This window comes from Prunus dulcis, unplaced genomic scaffold (genome assembly GCF_902201215.1).
Source record: "Prunus dulcis unplaced genomic scaffold, ALMONDv2, whole genome shotgun sequence".
In the NCBI taxonomy this organism is placed as follows: Eukaryota; Viridiplantae; Streptophyta; class Magnoliopsida; order Rosales; family Rosaceae; genus Prunus; species Prunus dulcis.
In genome coordinates this window covers 1-22,239 of record NW_023010031.1, presented here as the reverse complement: position 1 = coordinate 22,239, position 22,239 = coordinate 1, and the positions used below count along the sequence as shown (strand labels likewise).

General features: G+C 35.8%; 1 protein-coding gene across 1 annotated transcript; it reads left to right on the top strand.

Annotated features, from left to right (window-relative positions):
- Positions 1–16,983: 16,983 nt before the first annotated feature.
- LOC117612607 lies at positions 16,984–18,297 on the top strand. The gene has a single exon (XM_034341287.1). It carries the CDS (start codon positions 16,984–16,986, stop codon positions 18,295–18,297), a length of 1,314 nt encoding a protein of 437 aa, XP_034197178.1.
- The last annotated feature ends 3,942 nt before the right edge of the window (positions 18,298–22,239 follow it).

Here is a 22,239-nt window from a genome sequence, read left to right as displayed (position 1 = left end):
TTGTGTGTCCATGTTGAAGGGGAAAAACTAATCATTCTTTGTTCATCCTTTAAAAGATCTATTTATTAACAACTAGTAAACTAATCATTTGAGATGCACTATGACAAATGCCATTTGGTTCTTCAACACATAATTATTGTTGATAATCGAGTGAAGAAGGATAGTCTTCTAAATTATGTTTTTGGTGGAGTTGATGCGGAAATAAGCTGTAAGAGCCAATTTTGGGTTAGGTAACGATAATGGTAATGGTAATGGTACAAGAGGGAAGTTGACGCGGAAAGAAAGATATTTATGGTTGCAAATATCCTTGATAATGATAATAGTACAAGAGGGAATTGACGTGGAAAGAAGGATATTTATGGTTGTAAATATCCTTGGTAACGATAATGGTACAAAAAGGGAGTTGGCACACTTTTATGACATCACTAATATATGTATATTCCATATACAAACAAAATACAACTAAGGTCCAATTCTTTTATGTATACACATACGTAAGAATAAATTATCTTTTATGTATGGAATTATGCTAGGTGTTTTTCCAAACCATGGATTACTGTTCTCTGCCCAAAATTTTGGGTTAGGATCGGGCCTATCGTACTTTCTTTTTAAAATTTTGGGTAGGGACGGGCCTAATACACACCTTCCATCGAGAAGTCACATGAGTACTCTTTAACACATCAACTAGGGTATAATAGGAGATAATATTTCCTCATTCATGCCTTCATGAGACTTCAAGGTTTGCAAAACTGGGATGACGACTATAGATCTTAACCCAGAAGGAATACTAACATCAAAACAACCATTCAAAATTCTAAGTATGTCATAGCTTTTGAGTCCGTTTATGACCAAACAAATACTAAGCATGAAGATGGCTATCAAAATGATGTCGTGGGAGTGGTTACTTACTTAGAAAACATTGTACATCATATTCATAAAACCTTAACCAAGAACAATCAAAATCCTTTGGTATCCACATTGCAGTAATTATTTTGTAAATTTCTTAATAAATATATTAGATAGAAAGTATATTTAACATCCTTGTTTTTTTAGAAAAATTATGAAATATAAGAAGAGCTTACTTCATTGTTCCCTAAACAACTCATAGATTTAATGACCTAAACTTTACATGTACTTTGTTGTTAACTTTTTCAAACTTAATTTTATGGGTCATTCTCGTGAGGCAAATGGGATTTTGTTTCCTTTGGTAAATAGGATCTCTTTTCCTATTCTTCTTGGGAAGGTCATGCATCTATATAAATAGTACTTTGAGGGTGTGAAACAAAACCCTAAGAGTGAAAACTTTGAAGGTATGAAACAAACCCTAAGAGTGAAAAAGAAGAGCCTGTAGAAAGAAATAAAGAACTATTGGAGGGATGCTACCATTAAATGACTTGTTCCATAGTGATAATGTTATGTGGAAGGGCAATTGTGTTGTGGATGAGTACTGCATAATCATTCAGTTAGTATCTTAATAATTTTACCTTATGTTTTTGTTTTTCTATATAGTTCAAACATAGATATATAAGCATAAACATCATTAACATGTATTGTTTTTATTAGGGATATTATTAAGTTTACAGAATTTGAGATGTATTATGACAAGTGTCATTTGGATCTTTAATACATAATTATCGTTGATAATCAATTGAATAAGGATAGTCTTCTAAATTATGTTTTCAGTGGAGTTGACGCGGAAAGAAGAGTGAAAAAGAAAAGCCTGTAGAAAGAAATAAAGAACTATTGGAGGGATGCTACCATTAAATGACTTGTTCCATGGTGATAATGTTGTGTGGAAGGGCAATTGTGTTGTGGATGAGTACTGCATTATCATTCGGTTAGTATCTTAATAATTTTACCTTATGTTTTTCTTTTTCTATATAGTTCAAATATAGATATATAAGCATAAACATCATTAACATGTATTGTTTTTATTAGAGATATTATTAAGTTTACCGAATTTGAGATGTATTATGACAACTGTCATTTGGATCTTTAACACATAATTATCGTTGATAATCAATTGAATAAGGATAGTCTTCTAAATTATGTTTTCAGTGGAGTTGACGTGGAAAGAAGAGTGAAAAAGAAGAGCCTGTAGAAAGAAATAAAGAACTATTGGAGGGATGCTACCATTAAATGACTTGTTCCATAGTGATAATGTTGTGTGGAAGGGCAATTGTGTTGTGGATGAGTACTGCATAATCATTCGGTTAGTATCTTAATAATTTTACCTTATGTTTTTCTTTTTCTATATAGTTCAAATATAGATATATAAGCATAAACATCATTAACATGTATTGTTTTTATTAGGGATATTATTAAGTTTACCGAATTTGAGATGTATTATGACAACTGTCATTTGGATCTTAACACATAATTATCATTGATAATCAATTGAATAAGGATAGTCTTCTAAATTATGTTTTCAGTGGAGTTGACGCGGAAAGAAGAGTGAAAAAGAAGAGCCTGTAGAAAGAAATAAAGAACTATTGGAGGGATGCTACCATTAAATGACTTGTTCCATAGTGATAATGTTGTGTGGAAGGGCAATTGTGTTGTGGATGAGTACTGCATAATCATTCGGTTAGTATCTTAATAATTTTACCTTATGTTTTTCTTTTTCTATATAGTTCAAATATAGATATATAAGCATAAACATCATTAACATGTATTGTTTTTATTAGGGATATTATTAAGTTTACCGAATTTGAGATGTATTATGACAAGTGTCATTTGGATCTTTAACACATAATTATCGTTGATAATCAATTGAATAAGGATAGTCTTCTAAATTATGTTTTCAGTGGAGTTGACGCGGAAAGAAGAGTGAAAAAGAAAAGCCTGTAGAAAGAAATAAAGAACTATTGGAGGGATGCTACCATTAAATGACTTGTTCCATGGTGATAATGTTGTGTGGAAGGGCAATTGTGTTGTGGATGAGTACTGCATTATCATTCGGTTAGTATCTTAACAATTTTACCTTATGTTTTTCTTTTTCTATATAGTTCAAATATAGATATATACGCATAAACATCATTAACATGTATTGTTTTTATTAGGGATATTATTAAGTTTACCGAATTTGAGATGTATTATGACAACTGTCATTTGGATCTTAACACATAATTATCGTTGATAATCAATTGAATAAGGATAGTCTTCTAAATTATGTTTTCAATGGAGTTGACGCGGAAAGAAGAGTGAAAAAGAAGAGCCTGTAGAAAGAAATAAAGAACTATTGGAGGGACGCTACCACTAAATGACTTGTTCCATAGTGATAATGTTGTGTGGAAGGGCAATTGTGTTGTGGATGAGTACTACATAATCATTCGGTTAGTATCTTAATAATTTTACCTTATGTTTTTCTTTTTCTATATAGTTCAAATATAGATATATAAGCATAAACATCATTAACATGTATTGTTTTTATTAGGGATATTATTAAGTTTACCGAATTTGAGATGTATTATGACAACTGTCATTTGGATCTTAACACATAATTATCGTTGATAATCAATTGAATAAGGATAGTCTTCTAAATTATGTTTTCAATGGAGTTGACGCGGAAAGAAGAGTGAAAAAGAAGAGCCTGTAGAAAGAAATAAAGAACTATTGGAGGGACGCTACCACTAAATGACTTGTTCCATAGTGATAATGTTGTGTGGAAGGGCAATTGTGTTGTGGATGAGTACTACATAATCATTCGGTTAGTATCTTAATAATTTTACCTTATGTTTTTCTTTTTCTATATAGTTCAAATATAGATATATAAGCATAAATATCATTAACATGTATTGTTTTTATTAGGGATATTATTAAGTTTACCGAATTTCAGATGTATTATGACAAGTGTCATTTGGATCTTTAACACATAATTATCGTTGATAATCAATTGAATAAGGATAGTCTTCTAAATTATGTTTTCAGTGGAGTTGACGCGGAAAGAAGTTGTAAGAGCCAATTCATATTTATGGTTGCAAATATCCTTGATAACGATAATGATACAAGAGGGGAGTTGGCACACTTTTATCACATCGCTAATACATGTGTATTCTATATACAAACAAAATACAACTAAGGTCCAGTTCTTTTATGTATACACGTACGTAGGAACAAATTATCTTTCATGAGTGGAATTATGCTAAGTATTTTTTTAAACAAGGGATTAGTGTTCTTGGCCCGAAATTTTGGGTTATGGTCAGGCCTATCGTACTTTTTTTGAATTTTGTGTTAGAGTCGGGCCTAATACACTCCTTCCATTGAGAAGTCACATGAGAACCCTTTTACACATCAACTAAGATATGATTGGAGATACTATTTCTGCATTCATGCCTTCATAAGACTTCAAGGTTTGCAAAACTGGGATGGCGACTATAGATCTTACACGAGATGGAATACTAACATCAAAAACCATTTTAAAATCCAAGTATATCATAGCTTTTGAGTCTTATAATGACCAAACAAATAGTATGCATGAAGATGGTTATCAAAATCATGTTGTGGGAGTGCTTACTTACTCAGAAAACATTGTACATCGTATCTTTACAACCTTGACCAAGAACAATCAAAATCCTTTGGTATGCACATCAAACTAATTACTTTGTAAATTTCTTAATACAACTATATTAGATAGTAGTATATTTAACATATTTGTTTTTTAAGAAAAAATATGAGGAAGAAGAAGAGCTAACTTCATTGTTCCTTGAACGACTCATAGATTTATATGGTTTCTTTGTTCATAAGAAGATTAGCGTCCGGTCCTTCCTTTAGATTAGGTAAGGTATCCCACCTAATGTTTTCTTTTTTCTTCTCTCTTTTTCCCTACTAATTCTAACACATCAAATGTTTTTTGGTAGTCTCGAAGCAGAATCTTGATAATCATCAATCGTTATCTATCTATAAATTAGGTATATATATGAAATACAAAAAGAAAAAAACTTCAATTGTTAAGGGTGCAGTACATATACACAACATGATCACTCTTTTGGCCCCTCTAGTCTCATATTTGGCTCGACACGACTTGAAAAATAAAAAAAGCCCGATAGGCCCGGTCCTAACCCAAAATTTAGGTTATGTAACCTAATCTATGGTTTGGAAAAACACGTAGTATAATTCCACACATGAAAAATAATTTATTTTTGTGTATGTGCATATAGAACATAAAAGAATTGGACTTTAGTTGTATTTTGTTTGTATATAGAATATAATGCCCTAAACTTTACATGTACTTTGTTGTTAACTTTTCCAAACTTAATTTTATGGGCAATTCTTTTGAGGCAAATAGGATTTTGTATGCCACCATTAACTGACTTATTAAATAGTGATAATGTTATACATAAGGGAAATTGTGTTGTGGATAAGTACCGCAAATCATTCGATTAGTATCTTAACAATTTTACCTAATGTTTTTCTTTTTCCTTATAGTTCAAAGATATATATATATATATATTTTTTTTTTTCTAAACATCATTTTACCTTATGTTAGGTCTAGTCCGAAGGGCGGACCCAAGTCGAGTCCTTTGAAACCTCAGTTTGGCCCAAAAATTTAAAATTTAAATAAAAAAATAAAAAAAAGCCAGTAAACCCAAAAATTTTGGGCAGGCACATACCACCCTTTTTTTTCATTTAATATGCCTTTTTCTTTCACATTTTCATTTAACTATCATGGATAATTATCGAAGAATTATTCGGTAAGTATATCTTAAAATCTTTTATTTTTTTCCTTATAGTTCAAATATATATAAGGTTAGTATAAGGGAAGTCGAAAATTCTCATCTATTGTCCTTAGGTGCGTGTAGGATGATTAAAATAATCTAAGTATGCTTAGCACCTTTGGTTATATGTTGATTACTTGGGTTTTGTTTTCACTCTTAGGTTTTGTTTCAAACCCTCAAAGTTTTCACTCTTAGATTTTGTTTCACACACTAAAAGTTAGGGTCGGGCCTATCGAGGCTTTTTAAAAAATTTCTGGTTAGGGTCGGGCCTAATACACGATCACCCTTTAATCAATAAATTACATGAGTACTCAATCTTCCACCAATAAATCCCATCAGTATTCATTGTTCCATCGAGAAGTCAAAGGCACTGCAAGTAGTCCACTCCAAACCCTAAGACTAAGAGTTCAAAATCCTAACAGTGAGAAAATAAAGAACGAAGGGATATGCAGCATCCAAATACAGAATGAATGGATATATGCCGCCATTAACTGAGTATTTACAGAGTCATCGCCAAGTGTGGAATGGCAATTCTATCCTGGATAATTATCGAAGTATCATTCGGTAAGTATATCTTAAAATCTTTCCTTTTTTTCCTTATAGTTCAAATATATATTAGGTTAATATAAGGGAAGTTGAAAATTCTCATCTACCATCCTTAATTGCATATAGGTTGATTAAAATCATCTAAATGTGCTTAGTACCTTTGGTTATAAGTTCATCTACTTTGGTTTTGTTTTCACTCTTAGGTTTTGTTTCAAACCCTCAAAGTTTTCACTCTTAGGTTTTGTTTCACACCCTTAAAGTTGGGGTCAAGCCTATCGGGCCTTTTTTGTTTTTGTTTTTTTGTTTGGGTCGGGCCTAATACACGATCACCCTTTCATCAATAAATCATATGAGTATGCGACCTTCCATCAACAAATACTGTCAGTATTCATTATTCCATCAAGAAGTCAAATTTGTATTCAACCTTCCATTGACAAATCCCATCAATGCACATCATTCCATCGAGAAGTCACATGAGTACTCTTTAACACATCAATTAAGGTATAATAGGAGATACTTTTTTGCCCTTCATGCCCTCATGAGACTTCAAGGATTGCAAAACTTCAATGACGACTATAAATCTTTCGCGAGAAGGAATACTAACATCAAAACAACCATTAAAATATCCAAGTATGCTATAGCTTTTGAGTCCGTTATGACCAAACAGGTATTAAGCATATCAAAATGATGTCATGGGAGTGCGTACTTACTCAGAAAATATTGTACATCATATCCGTAAAATCTTGACCAAGAACAACCAAAATCCTTTGGTATGCACATCACATTAATTACTTTGTAAATTTCTTAATACAAATACATTAGATAGAAAGTATATGTAACATATTTGTTTTTGTAAGAAAAACATGAAGTAGAAGAAGAGCTTACTTCATTGTTCCCGGAACAACTCATAGATTTATGTGGTTTCTTTGTTCACAAGAAGATTAGCATTGGTCCTTCCTTATGATTAGGTCAGGTATCCCGCATAATGCTTTCTTTTTTCTTTTCTCCTTTTCCCTTCTAATTTTAACTCATCAAATTTTTTTTTAGTTAGTGTCGAAGCAGAATCTTGATGATCATCAATTGTTATCTATCTATAGAAGAAAAAAAATATTCAATTGTTTAGTGTGCAATACATATACACACCACAATCACCTTTTTGGCTCGTCTAGGTCCATATTTAGCTCAACCTGGCCTGAAAAAAAAAAAAAAGGCTCAATAGGCCCGGCTTAACCCAAAATTTTGGGCCAAGAACCCTAATCCCTGTTTTGAAAAAACACCTAGCATGAAAAATTTGTTCTGCGCATGAAAATAAATTTGTTCTTACGTATGTGTATACATAAAAAATTGGACCTTAGTTGTATTTTGTTTATATATAGAATAGAATGCCCTAAACTTTACATGTATTTTGTTGTTAACTTTCTCAAACTTATTTTTTTGGGCCCTTAGCCATTACTAAATTATTCTTATTGGGAGAGTCATTTATCTATATAAATAGTATTTTGCAAGTAGGAAACTAAACTTAAGAGTGAAAACTTTGAGGGTGTGAGACAAAACCCTAAGAGTGAAAATTTAAGGATATGAAACAAAACTCTAAGAGTACGCGTGATATAACCTACCTTCTTCCTTGACTCAATATCTCAAAGACAACAATGATATTATTTCTTACCAAAGAACCATAATACAATTTCTCAACTAACTCCTCAATACAGACTCTCTCAGTTAATTTAGAGTTAACCTAACTAACTCTCAACTAACCATAGCCAAATTGATGGTTAACAACTAACCATAGTGCTAACTCAGATAGAGATTCCTATCAATGCCTGTAAAATGGTACCGGCCAGGGTAATCCTATCTAAAATAGACTAAGCCCAGGTCCTACCCAAGGGCCAAAAAGTACATGTCATATACCTTTAAAAATATGTATATATATTTTTTAAACCCCCCTTTACAAAAAAAGAAAAAAACAAAACATGCCGCTTAGCAGTAAGACATGCCAAGCAAAGTCACTTGGATGGGGTCCCGAACCATCAACAAGCATCACGCTTAAGCAAAAAATAGCATAAGGCACGAAAAAAACCAATCTATTACAAAGAAGCGCACAATCTTGAGGTGCTAGAACAACATGATACGCAACATCTGGGAGTTTTATAAAGCCTTGGTAAGAATCATGCACATCCTAGCCTGGCCCTTTTTAAGGAAGGCAAGAAGTTGCTTTTCAAGCCCAGAGGCTAGATAAACCATGCAAAAGAAACTTTAGAAATTCCGCTCCTGTCGAAATTTCAGCAGCATGTACCTTGTTTTCAAGGATACCCAACCTATCAGAGAATCTCAAGCAGTTCACAAAAACAAATTTTGTCAACCAAGCAATATATATATATAGGACATGCAGGTTACAACATGCCTCAAGCATTCAGAAATTAATACAAGCTCCAGTGATTCAACACTACATTACAAAGTCATAACGACGTGGTCGTCAGAGTGTCTAAAAAACTAAACTACAGTCAAAGCAAGATAAAACTACACATGCTAAAAACCCATGCAGCCTATGGTCTCCAAGGAAACAGAACCATGCGCCAAGATAGTCAATCACCAAGCCAAGGAAAGACAACCTGCATGAAGAAAGAAGGCATGTGTCAAGCCTAAGTGATGCTGGAAGCTGTGGAGAGGTGCCGACAGTTGTGTCAGATGTCAGGAAAGGAGGAGTAAGGGGCAGCATTGCTGGAAGCTGTGGAGAGGTGTCAACAGTTGTGTCGGATGTGCTTTGGAAAGAAAGAGCAGGAGGCTGTGCTGCTGGAAGGTGGAGGGCAGTGCCGACAGCTACACTGGACATCCCAAGAGGAGGAGTAGGAAGTGTATCCTCCGCGACTTGTGATATGCTCTCAACCTGGAAAAAAAAAAAAAAAGGAAATGGGGAAGGTCATGCTATGAAGGAAAATCATCCCATCCCTTGCAATATTTGAAGAGAGTGTATGTGTTAGGGTACTGTGAAAGAAAAATCAGATCACATAAGAAAGGCGTTGTGAAAAGAAAAAAAAACGTGGAGGCAATAGGGCAAACACTTTTGTGATCCTATAAAAAAATTGGCAGCATATACCTTGCACCTACCACAACCCAACCTGTTAAAATCTCAAGCAACTCATGCATTTCATCATTTACAACAAAGCTAAGTGTACAGAACAAGCTAGAAATCTTTATCTTAATGCATTCAAAAACCCAACAATTCATGCAAAGTGTACAAAACAGGCCAAAGCTTAATACCTCAAGCATTCTACATCAAAGGTTCTGACGGAAAGTATGCAACAAGGTTGTGTTTCAAGTTTCCAACAACATGAGCTTTAGGCTCTCCAAAAAAAAAAAAGTTACAACTCAAGCCCAAATGCAGTCAACTGTGCTAAAGATCAATACACCCTTCAGTTTCGAAAGGAAAAGCTACTATGCACCAAGCTAGCTCCCCACAACAAAGAAATGCCATCTACAAGGCAAAAATAAAGATGGGTGTTATCGAAGAATGGTGCTGGAAGATATGCCCTTTCTATTAAAAGAAAAAAAATTATATATATTACGGTGCGAAGAAGGAGAATCGGGTACCTCAACTAGATCACGGTGCATGACTAAAACAGAATAGAAAAAGCGCTATGAGATGATCCTTTCGATGTTTCCACCATGCACCAAGCGCCATTCTCAGTCGATCATTTGTCAAGGAAAAGGTCTCGTAGCTTACAGCACTGGCTCTCCAATTCGTGTTCCTGAAGGCTTAACACATTAACGACAACTCTTGCTTAAGGGGATCATGCACACATCTTCATGCTACAGGCAGCTCGTGCTCAAAATTAGTGTGTGCTATAACTTCTTCTAAGTATTCAGAGGGAAGTCCATGCAAAGTCCTAATAAGACACATGCTTAAGCCTTTTCAACACGCTGCTGTAAGGTCAAAAAATGATGTTTCCTTTCCAACCTTCAATCATCCACAAAACATCTTTGGTACTTAGGTTTGTCAACTCGCGATCGAACCACTATGGCCAGCCCTCAGTGATGCTGCAATGGTATTGAAAAAAAAAAATTTCAAGTAGCCGCCGGAAACATGCATTTCTCTATACAGCGCCTGGAAATGAGAGTAGCCTCCCAAGCTTACCCAGTGCCTATGATCAAGTCTTGGCAAGTGTTTCTAAGAGATTAAGGTAGGCATCTCTTCTTCAATCCATCGTGTAAGGGAAAATAGGCCATCACTCATTACAAAGGTCATTGGGACTTATTATGTGAATCCCCGCAAGAATTGCCAACAAAGAATATGCTGCAAAAGAGCAAAGCATCTCTGTGTTAAAGCCAAGTAATTTCCACAGTAGCGTGCAAGCAACATGAACTTCACAAGCCAAGCCAAGCCAAGCAAGCTATCTCACGCCAAGCGGAATGCATAAACAAAAATGTTTTCGAAGCATCATGCAATCTATTACTCAAGCTCATGACAAGCAAAGTTCCCATTCCATGCTCAATCAATCATTCCAGTAGACCCTTTTTCACAAAGCAAGTGTTACAAACTAAACACTATTTACCTCCTATTAACCTTTTTCATAGAAACAAAAAAACAAAAAAAACAAACAAAATCCCTATGAGTCACACGGCGTTCTTGCAGACCTGTCATACACATGTTCATATCTATCCCCACAAAGCCACAACAACAAAAAACAAAAACAAAAAAAACCAATGGTGCTTTCCTCAAGCTTTCAATAGCCTCTAACCCTGTGTATTAATTATGCAGTTAGAAGCATACGCTCGTGATGCATATAGTTGAATCAAAAAGGAGTTCAAGCAAATATGCAATTTATGACCCAAGTTTGTGACAAACAAAGTTCTCATCTTGTGAATCAATAAGCATGCCAAGCAAATTCTCTCTCAAAACAAAAATCAAGGATTGCAAGACATGCATCCTGTCAACTTCTACTTCTCACGGCCAAGAACAAACTCTACAATTAATCAAGCATATGTTCACAAGAGGAGTAAGCCTAGGCCAAGCACCAGTCTATCCTTATTCCTCAAATACTCAAATTGGCAGAGTCACTTATCGAAAGACTAAAACAGAAGCCCAAAAAAAAAAAAATACAAGTTAGAAGGCTGGAAGATTCGAAGGTTCCAGTAGCAAAAAAGTCAAAGCTTCAAGCACTCACATTCCCCTGCCTGTGACAAAGACATATACACCTACACAGAAAAAAGCATCATGCAAAGTTTAGCCTTTTCACCAGCTCAAAAAAAGGGCCACCGCATGATAAAAAAGGGGAAGAAAAATGGAGAAAAGAAAAGTGGAGCAATCCATACCAGCTACTTTTCCTCTCAATTTCAGCACCCTTCCAGCAGCTTCCAAAAATAAAGAAATCAAAATGGGAGAACCCCCAAAAATTGATGCAAACCCCTTCCTTGCTAAAGATTACTCCAAAAAAAGGTGGATGGGTCAAAAAGAGTGGATGCTTAGCTGCCAAAACAAAGAGCAAAACCCATGGGTATGAAGAACCCAACAAACCCCTCAATAGATTCAAGAAATTGCAGAGAAAATGGCATACCTTGTTAATCCCTCAAAGGATAGCCTCAGATGCACCAAGAAAGAAGGAATTGAGAATTTTGGAAGAAAATTCTGCACAGAGACAATCTCTTCCAGCATTGGCAAGCGGGTTTCTTCGTACAGGGGGACGACGGAGTCGAATTCGGCTCGAACTCTCTTCCAACGGCTAAAAATGGGTGGTTGTTGCCTGATCTCCCTCTCTCTCTCTCTCTCTCTCTCTCACTCTAAGTTCGCTGGAGGAAGGAAAGAGAAAGAAGGGGAAAGTGGTAAAAAGAGGTTTACTCTGGTACGCATAAAGAAGAAGGAAAAGAAGGAAGAAATAATAAATAGGAAGAATGAGGAAGTTGGTATCTGGGAAATCGCAAATAATTGTTGGAGCTTATGAATTTGATTTTGGGTCGGGATTAATTATTCGGCCCATTCCAGCACTTATCCATGGCCCTAACAATTAAAGAGGCTAATGTTGAGGCCCAAAAAATTCACGGTTGGGCCGAAAATATTCTCGGCCCAAAACGATATATTATTGAGAAAAGACCCGATTTGGAGCACACGAAAGTCCGCCATGCACAAGTCACACTCCATGTGCCATGCCAAATAAATAATCCGTCATGCTAGGAATCGAGATTAAGATTATAAAATGCATTAGCTCTACAAATCCATGCTAATTATCCCACCAAGCATCATAATTAAAACATGCCAAGCACGAAATCGTTATCTCACACCCAACCACGCTACAAACCTAAGTGGGCCCAAGCCACTCAAATGCCCGAGGCTTGCTTGAGTGGGTTGTAGCATGGATGGTAATGAATCAACATGAGGCCCATTGATGGGCCGAGAAATGGAAGGTCTCGGGTTGCTTGGGAGCCTCGAGACTTAAGCCCATTTCTTAGGCCCAAACATGTGGGTAAGCACAAGAGAGAAAAATAGCCTAATAGCCCAAGCAAAATAGCCTATTGACACAACCAAAAAGCCCAATGTTTAACAAAAATAGCCCACTTGCTTAAGGAACCACCTTGGCCCATACAAAACCCCAAAATAAGCCACAAAAATCACAGCCCTTTGCTGGAAAAATAGAAGCCACGTAGAGAAGGTCTGCAGGATCATTGAACAGAGCTGCTGGGAGGTTCCAGCACATGGAGGGAGCAAGTTTCAAAGCCAAAACATCCAAAGAACTAGGGGGTATTAGCGTGTAAGATGCCAAAGAGAGAAACACCCTTCGAACCAGCATATATATCCCAACTCCTTTTCTCATCAAACTTGGCCATGGAAAAAGGGGAAGAAGAAAGCAATAAAAGAGATGGCTGGGAATGGAAATCTGCCATTGAGACAGCTGCGGGAAAAGAGGGCCTTGAGCTTCAAAAAAACTCTGATCTGGTGCAAATAGACAAAATGGATTTCATCCAAATGGGAAAAGTCAAGGAGGGAGATGAGAAAGAAGAGGAAAAGCTTGGCGAAGATGGGTAGAAGCCATTAGGGTTTCTTGAGAAGTGGTGGTTTCTAGCGGCTATAAAATTAGGCTTCTCCTACCTAACAAATCCAACCCAGATTCAGAGAGCAAGCTTTCTCTCTAACTTTCAAAAACCCAGTCTCGTGCACTGTTCACCCTCTTCTCCATTCTTCTTTTCTGGTAGACAGAGTATCTGTCAAGCTGCCGGAAGAGCATTGTTCTTCATTTCTCTCTTCCTAGCCAAATCTCCTACAAACCTCTCCTTTCTCACCTTTACACTTCCCTTTTTCCCCCTAAGAAAGCCTAAATTTCCCCTCAGTGCTAAACTCATGTTGATTTTGCTTTCATGCCACATGCCTCTCATGCTAAGCTCAAAAGTTTATTTGTAAGCATGCAAAAATTACCTGTAAGTTGCCATTGTTTTGGCTGGTGAAGGTAACCAAAATACTTCCTAAGGCTCTGCTGCCCTTTCGAAGTATTTTTGGGGCTTAATTTTTGAACTCAGACAAATGGGACAATCTCATCAGTCTGCCCTTTACGGCAGCCCAACCCATTTACAGCTGCCGGAAGAAAAAGTCCCCTACAGAAGTAAATGATTTAACTACTACTAATTAGTCTTATGGGATGATGTGCATTATGGATGTTGAATGTTTATGTGGATGTAAGGTAAGATAATGCAAGGGTTAACTAGATGAAGAATCCCACATCCCGCATAAAAATACCACAAATGTCTACCTCTGTTTTGACTAAGGTATTAAATATCGGTGGTTTCGGAAATATTGAGATGTGAAGTTTATATATATATATATATAGAGAGAGAGAGAGAGAGAGAGAGAGTTACTTGGCCACATAGTTGTTACTTTCATGATAATTATTAAGAATAATACTATTATAAAAATACTCATTCGTTTGATATATAATTGGATCTGTAAAGGGATGCCACGTACAAAGCCTTGTCACTTAAGGTGATATTTACATCAAAACTTACCCACATGCACCACCCTAGTTTCTTCACAAGTGTCTACCTAAGATGACTTAGCTTTTGTTTAAAGCATGAGCTGTTGGCATTAGAGAAAGTTGGACAATCTTGGAGTCAAACATATCACCAAACTTACATTCCACCAATCAAAAGACCATCAGTTGCCGCCTTTTGCTACTACAAATAGAACCATTTCCTTAATGCATGCATGGTAGTGCATGATAGAAAGTGATAGAGAGAAGAAAGAAGAGGAAAAATATTAGAGAGTGTAGAACAAGAAAGTCGTTGAAGGAACTCGTGGTGTTGGACTGTAGAGTTATCTTATGTTGTAAAAACATTGGAATCAATGTAGGGGGTTTCTTGGGGGGGCCTTTTACAGAGATTGATTTAGTTAAATTTTGTGAGCATTATATTATGCCTGGTATTATTTGATTTACGTTCCTTGTATTGGGTGTTTACGTACTCTTAACTATTTGAACAATGTGGGCATAATTATACATATGCATTGGTGATGTTTTAAATGTCTACATTGTTGTGAAGGGCATAATTATATCATGTCATAGAATTTGGCTAGAATTCTGTGGTTGAGAAAATAATGGTGGAAAAGAGGGTAATGGAAACACTCTTTTGTGTAGTTGAGTCTAATTCTTGGCAGGTACCAGGTCTTAGGGATCCCACAGTGCACATGGTTTTTTGGGCTATTTGGGACTGGCGATAGGGAGTTAGACAAGATGACTAACAAAAAGGGAATTATGGGATGATTGAAATGGGTGTTAGTTCATATAAATGGGCGTTCAGGACCAAGTGGTATAAGCATGGTATGGAACGTGCAGGTCTGCTTGTCCAGTTATATGAATTAACGAGATTAGATGAAGAGCATTCATGCATTATTATTAATAATGTGATATTTGGCTGTGTGATTATATGTCACTTAATTTAATTATATCAATTTACCGTGAAAAGTTTTATGTCCCTACTGAGTTGTGGTTTTGCTCACCACCTAATAGATTTTGCAGGTACAGAACCTGAAATGTAGAGCTTGTGATGATTTTGGCATATCTATAGAGTGTATTGTGTACATAGCTTATGGATGAATAATGAGCTACTCTTTTAGTGAATTCTTGAGTAGTTCTAACGTGTAAAATAATGTAAAAATTTTAAGACTTCAGATGTTGTCGTGTCCGCTTAATATTCTATGTGAAATATTTATTTTATTTTTTAAAATGTTTCTTCACATTTTAGTTATAGTTTTTATTAAATTCTATAATTAAAGTGTGAATCACGTCTTAACCCAAGGTTACATAAATCCATGGCTTGGGGCGTGATAAGTTGGTATCAGAACCTAGTGTTACGGTTTCATTAAGTTGTTTTGTTATTTAACTGACCTGTTAAATTAATGTTTAAGATGTAACCCGATCAGAGTAATGATACATGGGAGGGTTCCAAATGGGACCAAAGGCCTTATCCTAGTAGACAAAGAAGTATACCACAACCGTCTACACAACAAGCTTATGTGGACGTAGTTAATGAAGTTATAGATATAGGAAATAGAAGAATGTTTATACACCAGAGATGCAGAGACTGGTTGTTAGACATCGGTTACAAGCCAATAATATTAGGAGTCAATATCAATTAAATATTGATGCATACTCTTACAACCAGGTGTTAGAAGATGTTGCAATTATAGCTGCTGATATGTGGCAGGGATAGACTTACCATATGTTCTAGAACCACATGAGTTAAACTTACCCCATGTCCCAGACCCAGAAGATGAAGCATATTTGGAACTTCTGGACCTTGATGCTCTATCTGCTGAGTCTGTTGCGTCAGCTGCTTCAGTGGTTATCACGGAACCACAAAAGTCTAATCCAACTCTCATCAATCTGAGTTCTAATGATGAAAATGAATATCCCGAGCCCGTCATCCCTCCCGTGGAAATTATAGATATTAGTCTGATGATGAATAGATCCTCTCAAAAGTTTGACTAATAAAATAGATAGTGTGAATATAACATTCTGATTTTGGTATGGTGGATTTGTATAATTTTTGTGGGCAGCTTTATGGAGGTCTTGGAGTGGAGAGTTCCTTGTAACATAGGTTTGTGACTGTTTTATTAAATTTTGTAAAATAGGTTTGTAACAACTTATAAATGTTTAATATGCATGTTTGACTTTCTACAATGTTTTTTTTAAAAGTATAATTTATAAATGTTTAATATTATTTATAATATATATACAGTCCTGATCTCTTAGACTACAGGGGTCCAAGAGATTTGTGGTCATTCACCGTTGGATGTAAATTCAACGGTTCACTCACTCTTGCACTCCTTTTAAACAACTTTTTTGAACCATTGAATTTACATCCAACGGTGGGTGACCACAAATTTCTTGGACTCCTGTGGTCCAAGAGATCGGTTTAGGGTTTAGGGTTTAGGGCTATATATATATATATATATATATTAATCTTGTCGAATTATTTGGTAAAGGTTCAATTGTTAAGATAGCTAGAGTAGAAGGACAAAATGAGAATGATGTGAGTGATAGTATGAGAATAATGTTAGCCATTCAAGATATGGCCTCTACCATTCGTGAGACAAATAAACATAATCAAGAACCCCATCAGGAAACTCAAGATGATCAAATAATGAGAATTCAAGGAGAATTTGTAAGACAAGCCACCTGTATTCAAAGGTGATCCAAACCCTATGGCAGTAGAAGAATGGTTAAGACAACTAAGGAGAAAGATGAATGAACAAAGAGTTCCTGGAAACCTAAAAGTGACCATTGCTTCTACCTATTTGGAAGGACAAACTTATCATTGGTGGGAATCTGTCTTGGCTATGCCTGATGTTGAAATTGCAATCTGGGTTGCCTTTGAGACAATATTTCTAAAGAAATATTTTCCTGAAACTATGAAAACCATGAAGGTACGTGAGTTCACTAATCTTTATCAAGGTGATATGACTGTGGGACAATATCAAGCTATGTTTGAAGAACTAATGTGTTTTGCTCCTTACATGATTCCTGATGAGTCTGCAAAAGCAAAGAAATTTGAAGAAGGGTTGAGACTAGAGGTCGAGGAGAAAGTGGAAATTTTTAAATTGAAAAAGTATGCTGAAGTTGTTGATTGTGCCATAATGGCCGAACAAAGGATACTTATTTCTACGAGAGTTTTTGAACCTAAGAATCCTAACGGGGGACAAAGTAGTAAACGCCAACAATTTTTCCCCTCTCGTTCCCAGTATCAAAATCCGAGATCATTTGAGGCAACTCAAAACTCAGGATTTTGTTATCATTGTTGGCAGATAGGATATTACAGAAGGGATTTTCCCCAGCTACAGTCGTATCAGATACCTGTTGTTCCACAACCACAACCACAGTTCCGTGCACCACAGCAACAATTTCAAGCTTTACAAACACAGTACTCTGCTCCGTACCAAGCCCCATATCAAGATTCACATAATCAGTTTAGAGGTCTTCTTAATCAACAGACACAACATCCGAGGGGACAACCTACACAACAGAGGCCTAAGGCACCAGGAATAGCAAGGAGACCAGAACAATTCACTCAAGGACGAGTATATGTTGTTGGACAAGTGACAGAGAAAAATAAACCTACTATAGTGGAAGGTACATTTCTAGTTTTTAACCCATGGGCTAGAATATTGTTTGACCCTGGTGCTACAAATTCATTCATATATGTGTCATTTGCATCTATTCTTGGATTAGAATATGAATTTATGAAATCCTTGTTGATGATTGGATCTCCATTAGGTAAATGTGTTGAAGTTAATAAGTTGTGTAGATCCTGCCCAAGAGAGATATCATATCATAAATTTGTTGTTGATCTAATGATGTTGGAATTCATGGTGTATGATGTAATATTGAGGATGGACTTGCTTACCCAATTTAAAGCTATTCTTGATTGTGGTAGAAAGATAGTGACTATGACTGCCAGTGAGGGGAAAACATTCAGTTTTTATGGAAATAGGAATAGTTGCAAGCCTGAATCAATCTTGGATAATAGATGTACCCTCCACATCGGATGGCACCAGTAGAGTTGAAAGAATTCAAAATACAACTTCAAGAACTTGAAAGAAAAGGTTTCATTCGTCCTAGTACTTCACCATGGGGTTTTCCTCCACAAAAAGTGATCAAAGTCTACGGATGTGTATTGACTATTGTCAACTGAATAGAATCATCATCAAGAACAAGTACCCCTTACCTAGGATTGAAGACATGTTTGATCAACTCCAAGGTTCCCGATACTTCTCAAAGATTGATCTTAGCTCTGGTTATCACCAATTACGAGTAAAAGCAGAAGATGTATCAAAAACTGCATTTCGAACGCGACACGGACATTATGAATTCCTAGTAATGCCTTTTGGATTGACAAATGCTCCAGCGGTTTTCATGGACTTAATAAATCGAGTTTTTCGACATTATCTTTATCAATTTGTGATTCTGTTCATTGATGATATTCTCATTTATTCATCATCTCAAGAAGAACATGAACAACACCTGTCAATTGTTCTACAGACATTGAGAGAACACAAGTTATTTGCCAAGCTAAGTAAGTGTGAATTTTGGTTGACAGAAGTAAAGCTTTTGGGACATGTTATTTCAATAGAAGGCATCGCCGTGGATCCTGCAAAATTAGAAGCAGTGTTGAATTGGAAACCACCAAAAAATGTTCATGAGATTCGAAGTTTTCTTGGTTTAGCTAGTTATTATAGGAAGTTTCACTACTACAAAAAAGCAAAAAGACGACGGTAAATCACCGTCGTGTATTCGGTTTTTCAATGATTGTGGAATCCACCGTCATCTTTTCCCTCATAAACCACGACGCTAAATCACTGTCGTTGTTAAAATATACAGCGTCATCAACAAATACAAAACGACGTCTTTGTACTGCAAAAAGATCTAAAAAAGCAGTCGAGGATGAGAATAGGCGACCAACTCTCTAAAAAAACCGTCGTTAAAAAGGAAAAATATGACACATATTAACAGAACAAGGCCGCAAGATAGACATACAACGACGAAAATTAAAATAAGATGCCGTTAAATATCATTTTCACGACAATAAAAAATATGACGTCTTTAAATACATTAGAAGACGACGTTATTGATTCCTACTACGTCGCCTATATAAAAACAGCAGTCGTAAAATAAATTTTCCACTTCGATTTTTCTATAAAAGATGACGTGGAAATAGTTGTCAGTGTCATTATTTACGGCGTATGTATTTATAGAGTAGACGTTGAACAACGAAACAACGTCGGTTACAAATATATGAGAGTCGTATTACAAAATTTATACGTCCTATTTTCAGAAACAAACAACGGCGATAAATATTAGACGTTGTTAAATAAAACAACGTCGAAAACAAATAAAAACAGGCGTGTTTAGTCTGCTAAAATTTTAAAAAATAGTCGAGGATGAGAATAGACGACCAACTCAAACAAATCACCGTCGTTAAAAAAGAAAAATATGACACATATTAAAAGAACAAGGCCGCAAGATAGACATACAACAACGACAACTAAAACACTACGCCGTTAAATATAATTTTCACGACAAGAAAAAAATATGACGTCTTTAAATACATGAGAAGACGACGTTATTGAAATCTACTACGTCTCTTATTTACAAAAAACCGTCGTGAAATAAATTTTCCACTTCGATTTTCCTAAAAAAGATGACGTGGAAATAGTTGTCAGTGTCATTATTTACGACGTATGTATTTATATAGTTGACGTTGAAATGCGAAACAACGTCGGTGTCATTTATATAGTCGACGTTGTATTTATATGTATTCATTACTCACGACGCACTTATTAATGTAGACGACGTTGAACTTCTAAACAACGTCGGTTCCAAATAAATGAGAGCAGTATTACAGAACATATAGACGGCGTTGATTATGATGAGAGCCGTATTACAAATAACGTCGTTTAATTGATATTAGGCGGCGGTTATAATGAATTACCGTCGGAATTCATTTCGTTCCTCTTCGTTTATAAAAGAACTTGCGACGTGGAAAATGTATGATGACGTTGTATTTTTGAACGTTCAGATTATTTATCCCGTTTTTTAGACGTCGGTATTATGGGATTGGAGTCGTGTTATTTTGAATTACATGGCGGTTCTTAATCCTTCCCCGACGTGATATCCTGAATAATTGCTTCACAATAGCGTCGTGGTTCTTCATTGTTACGTTGATTTAAGCCGTCGGTAAATATGCTGAATAACTGGTTCACAACAACGTCGTGTTTTATTTGAACAGACGTCGTTTTTTTATGCAGAATATAATGTTGTAATCTGGAACCAGTATTTTTTGCACTGATTGTTTTGTGGCCAAAACCTGTATAATGAAAGTGAAGAAATCACATTACAATATATTACAAAATTAATGTCATATACTGCCAATTACATAAGCATCATTCAATCCATATATCTTCACACCCACCTCGAATATTTTGACCACCTAACTCACCCACCAGTTCATCAAATGTGTCAACATTTGGCATCCCTCTAGTAAATGGCTCACACTCAATTATCACATCACCTAAGACTTCATCACCAATAACATCATTATATTCTCTATTAGGCATTGATAACACTACCGACCAACCCCGATGCATCGGGTCGTCAACAAAAAATATTTGTTTGACTTGAGAAGCCAAAACAAATTGGTCATTCCTATGTCCAATTTTACTCAAATCTACAAGGGTAAATCCAAGTTAGTCGACTACAAGACCAGAACTATCTATCCAATCACACCTAAAGACTGGGATTGTAAACTTTTGGTAGTCAAGGTCCCAAATTTCTTGAATGACACCATAGAAACCCATATTTGAGAGAATTGGGTTTTATCCTTGGCACTAGCAACTTGCATGGTATGTGCAAGTAAATAAACTCCACTATTTTGAGTTGTCCGCACATCATCTTGTGCCTTGATATTGAATTTAATACCTTTAATAAGATAGCTCCTATATAATGGCACTGCCATGTTTGGACCAACTGCTAGCCACCTTAAATTTTCTGATACGCCATGATTGTCTTCCTCAAGTTCACTTTGAACCTGCAAATTAATCAAATCTTAATTCAATCTAACATAGAAATAAGAAGAAAATTAAAAAAGAAATATGTTATTCAACAACATATACCTTGAAGCGTAGCCATTGAATGAAAGTGCTATTGTGCTTATCTTGCAGCCACTTTGTTCTCTTTCTAAATTTTGGATAAGCAGTCTTGATGTGGATCATATGTTGCCTACATGACAAGAAAAATTCAAGCATTACGGTCCCAAATATATAAGATAAACATAAGAAATAATTTAAAATGAAAACTTAAAGAATAAAACTCATACGTACTCGATATAAGGTAGGACTTCCTCCGTATTCTCCAAGACATATAGATGTACTTGATTCAACAGGTCCTGATCAACTACGCTCACTGTGCAACCTGATAATGGCTTTGAAACTCCCATCTTTTGGCTTGAAGGCACTCAAACTGTACTAACATCAGATAAATGCTGAGTACAAAACTCTACCGCTTCTTCAGCTATATACCGCTCAGCAATGCAACCTTCGGGACGAGTACGATTCTGAACATACCCCTTCAGCACTTTCATATATCTTTCAAGCGGATACATCCACCTAAAATATACTGGCCCACATAGACGAACTTCTCTGACAAGATGTACTACTAGATGAACCATGATATCAAAGAATGAAGGGGGAAAGTACTTCTCAAGCAAACACAGAATAACTACTACATCTTCTTCCAACTTATCTAGCTTGGAAACATCAACAGTCTTTGCACATATAGCATTGAAGAAGAAGCACAAACGAGTTATTGCATACCTTGCGGGCTTCTCCAAAACAGAACGAATTGCCACAGGGAGCAATTGTTGCATTAAGGTATGACAATCATGTGATTTAAGGCCAAGAAGTCTTGAATCTTGTAAAGATACAAGATTTTTAATATTTGAAGAA

What these genes read in the sequence shown, in the direction of transcription:
- LOC117612607 (XM_034341287.1), top strand. Translation starts at nt 16,984, where the DNA reads ATGAATGAACAAAGAGTTCCTGGAAACCTAAAAGTGACCATTGCTTCT.